Here is a 4,249-nt window from a genome sequence, read left to right on the forward strand (position 1 = left end):
TAATAGATGCGGGTTTCTCTCTACACAACCGCACATGTTCACTGGCGCATGCACCACCTTAGAGAATGACTTTCCTAGAAAAAATGCTTGGTCACCCAAGCTTGTGACCTCCGGCCACTTTTTCGACGAAACTCCCGATCTATTCATCATACCATTGCAGTACAAAGAACAAAGAAATAACAAAAAATACACCCATGTCCATAGACACCGAGCAATGACTACAAGCAATGGACTGAGCCGAAGGCACGCCACCATCATCATCCCTCCCTCATCGGAGCAATGCCAAACTTTTTGCTGTAGACCATCAGGAAGTCGTTGTGCTAAGGCCCCCAAACAATTGTTGCTAGTGAAGAGAAGTATAGATCGAAAGAACCCAACTTGTAGACACACGAACGAAGACAACCAAAGACGGGATCAAAATAGATCCATCGAAGACCAACGCCAACTGAATCCCAAGAGATCCACTGGTAACACACGTCTACATTCCCTTCGATGATGCTAGACGCATCACGGGAACGAAAGGCTAGGCAGGAAAACCTTATTCCATCTTCATGGAGCCGCCACCACCTCGTCCTCCTAAGTAGGACACAACCCCTAAATGAAATACAAAAACACCAAAACAAAGCAAGATTCCTCCCGCCGTCCTCAAAAGGGCATCATTTTGGTTAATAGCTACCAATTAGTTCACCATTTGGTCTGAAACAGTACCTCTCAAGAACATGATCCATGTGAATTCAGTTCATAACTGAGCGCATTATTCATTGATTCGGTATTCCTCATATACTTTAGTTAACTATGGATAGTCCATCCATTATTACTAGAAAGAGAAAACATCATAAAAATTTGTAGAGGTAACCACGGTACTTGGCACTCACAAAACCGATTTATTAACAAGGTGGTAGAAACTAGTCGGTTAAGTGATTGACCATGCAACTAAAATATAAACAAGGGTGGCTTGGACTAACAACACAGTCCCTCAATTTCACAATTATTGTCATGGTTTTAGTTTAAATTTTAGCTAAAACTACGACAACAATTTTGAAAACGAGGGAGTAGAAGACAACATAAATGTACATACTACTGCGTCACTCGCTGAGCTGCTTGCCGAGATTATCCACTCCCAAGAACATTACACATGTGAATTCAATTGGTAACTGAGCACGTTATTTATAGATTAGGTACTTCTCACACTTTAACTATGGATAATCCATCGATTATCGCCAGAAAAAGAAAACATCATAATATTTTGTAGAGGTAACCACGGTACGCGGCACTCAGACAGACTCGATTTATAAAGAAGGTGCTACATACTAGTAGTAGTTAAGTGATTGACCATGCAACTAAAATGTAAACAAGGGCGGCTTGGACTAGCAACATGCTGGCAACACAAATGTAGTACATACTAGTGCGTCATTCCCTGAGCTGCTTTCCAAGACTATCCACATCCAACAGAAACTGGGCAAACGCCACCCGGGACGGGCCACCTTCCTCCAGGGCCGCCTCGGCCTCCTCCCTGCGAGCAGCTACCCGGGCCCTGAGCTGCTTCCCTTCCTCGCCCTCAATTACCAGCCGCACCTTGACCTCCACCTCATCTGCCTTGACAAAACCTGTCATGTATCCTTCCAGCTCGACAGCGACGCCCATGTCCTCTGTCATAGACACCTTGTTCATCTTCTGCTCCGCTTCCAGTGGCAGGCACAACATCGGCACCCCAGCCACAATGGCCTCCAGCACCGAGTTCCAACCGCAGTGCGTCACGAACGCGCCGGTTGCCCTATGGTCGAGCACGTCCATCTGTGGTGCCCATGACTTGACGACCAGGCCCCTGCCCTTGGTCCGCTCTAAGAACCCTTGAGGCAGGAGTGAGCCAAGGTCCGGCTCAGGGCCCACTTTCAAGTATTTCTCCGGGTTGTCGCTTCCAGCAGGTCTGCGCACAGACCATAGGAACCGTTGCCCTGACCTCTCCAAGCCAACGGCTATCTCCTTCAGTTGCTCTTCCGAGAGCGCGCCCTTGCTCCCCAAACAGAAGAACACGACACTGCGGTCGGGCTGCATGTCGAGCCACTCGAGGCATTCGTTCCTCTCTACTTTGTCCTCATCCTTGGCGCCCTTGCCGACCAATGGACCAACACAGTAGATCGGAGGCAGGATCCTTTCGGGGATGCAGAGTGGGCCCCTGAGAGACTGCACCGCGCGGTTCTCCAACAACTCGAACGTGTTCAGCAGAATGCCCATGGTCTCTGTGTTGCGCTTCCAGATGTTCATCATGGCCTTGCACATCTCATCTTCCGGGTGCTCTAATAGTTCCTTGATGAGATGAGACGCTGGCATCGGTGGAACGCCGACGAAATCGAGGGGTGTGTCCCCGAGTTCCTTCAAGCCTGTCTGCCTACCGGCAATCAATGCCGGGAGTTGGGTTAGGACTGACAGGCATGAGGCGCTCCCCGCGAAGAACGTGTAGACCGGGACACCGAGCTTCACGCAAACATCGGTGGCGTCGATGCAGAACATGTCGAGGACAACAGAGTGCAAGCTTTTTCGATCGATGCCGTGGAGGAATGCTTCAAACTGCTCGTTGTAATAGTGCAAGAGCTGGAGCATGAGTAAGAAAGGGTGCTTGCTTGGGGCCGCAAAGTCTGGAGCCTGGAGGGATGGGAGGACATGAAAGGAGATGGACGGGTTGGAGGCGGCAATGCGCTCGATGGCAGTGGTGCCGGAGTCTGACAACTTAAAGGGCGGCTCGACGAGTACCATGGTGACGTCGTAGCCGTGCTTGAGAAAGACGTTGGCGAGCTCTGTCATGGGGCGAACGTGTCCGACGCCGGCACCGGGGTACAGGACCACGGTCTGCCTCATCTCGAGACCCTATGGAAGGTGGGTGGTAAGAATGTTTGGGAACTTTTTGGAGGTGGCACTAGCACTGGCGGGGTGGAAATAGTTGGCCTTGCCTTCTGCCTTGCGAGAGGAGCAGTTCTGGGCATGGAATCTCACGACTCAGAGATATATATACAGGAAACCGGAAATTTTTCCGTGCACGGGACCTCCAGCCGTTCGTTCCGTACACGAGACAGACGTCTCACGCTCTGTACTATGCCCATCTAACGTGTCGAGCTTCGGAATGGTGTGTCAACATTAGCAGGCGATCGAATAGTGACATCCCTCGTACCCATCCACTAGGTTGCGTGTCGAATGACCACCGCATGAAATCTAGCGTTTTATTTGCTTGTGCGATATTAACTCATTAATATCTATTGAAAACAAAATCCATTTTTAAATATTTGTAATATATTTGAATACCTGGCAACGAGATCCTTAAAATAAGATCAAACTTCAATATGTTTTAAATAAGTTTAAATTTTATGGAACATATTTCACTTGTTTATTTCACTCATTTAAAAAATAAATCAGATTTCACTCCAGCTAACAGTGGATCATGCAGACATTCGGCCTTTCCCAAACCTCGCCTAATTTGGTGCCGATTTGTGGGGCTTCAAATGTCCGGACTGTCCGGACATTTTTGGTGACCTGTGTTGGATGGTAAAAATGTTAATACCATTCAGTCCGTACATTTGCGGGTGAATAAGTGATCCGTGTTGGAGTTCACCTAACTAATTTCTGGCAGGTAGGTAGTATAGTTCAGGACTTCACGTCTTCAATTTGATGTTTTATTGTGGCAGCAAAGGACAATCGGGGTACCTTGCGTAGGAAGCATATGCACGTGACACATGTTTGAATTAGTACGCTTCCAGGTACACTCTTTGTTCTTAAATATAAATAAACATTTTTGCAGTTCATTTTGATTTGCAAAATAACATCACACTTAAAAATAAAGGTAGTAGTTTTTTTTTTTGATAAGCTTTTAGTCGATATCTAATGCTTAATCTTGTTTGTATCTTGAGCAGGTACGATGGCCCCACTGATAAAATAGGGACATCTTGAAAATTTTGCCTTCTGGTCATGACATGTAGTAACTGTTTGAGAGCGGCCTATTTTAGACAAGTGTCGCCAGATAAACCCCCCAATAGTTTTGGAGAGGAAATTGAACACGCTGCGTTTCTTCCCCAAACTATTTTGCCCGTTTATTTTCCAACTATTTTTTAATGGATGGATCCCAACTTTCACACGTGGGGCTACTAATTTTTTTCTTTGTCCCTTCCTCCCTCCTTTGCCCTTTCAGTAACAAGAAAATACAAGTGCCTTCCGGTGAGAAGGACAAACAAATTCATCGATTGCAGTCTATGTTTCTCCG

General features: G+C 47.0%; 1 protein-coding gene across 1 annotated transcript; it reads right to left on the minus strand.

The window, feature by feature from the left end:
* Nucleotides 1–1,142: 1,142 nt before the first annotated feature.
* Nucleotides 1,143–2,971, minus strand: LOC123067017 (anthocyanidin 5,3-O-glucosyltransferase). The gene has a single exon (XM_044489978.1). The coding sequence runs from the start codon at nucleotides 2,854–2,856 to the stop codon at nucleotides 1,411–1,413; it is 1,446 nt and encodes a 481-aa protein (XP_044345913.1). The 5' UTR covers nucleotides 2,857–2,971; the 3' UTR covers nucleotides 1,143–1,410.
* Nucleotides 2,972–4,249: the final 1,278 nt, after the last annotated feature.

Source organism: Triticum aestivum, chromosome 3B, assembly GCF_018294505.1.
Source record: "Triticum aestivum cultivar Chinese Spring chromosome 3B, IWGSC CS RefSeq v2.1, whole genome shotgun sequence".
NCBI classification, from domain to species: domain Eukaryota; kingdom Viridiplantae; phylum Streptophyta; class Magnoliopsida; order Poales; family Poaceae; genus Triticum; species Triticum aestivum.

Excerpts from the sequence above, each read along its gene's own strand:
- LOC123067017 (XM_044489978.1), bottom strand. The coding sequence starts at position 2,856 with ATGAGGCAGACCGTGGTCCTGTACCCCGGTGCCGGCGTCGGACACGTT.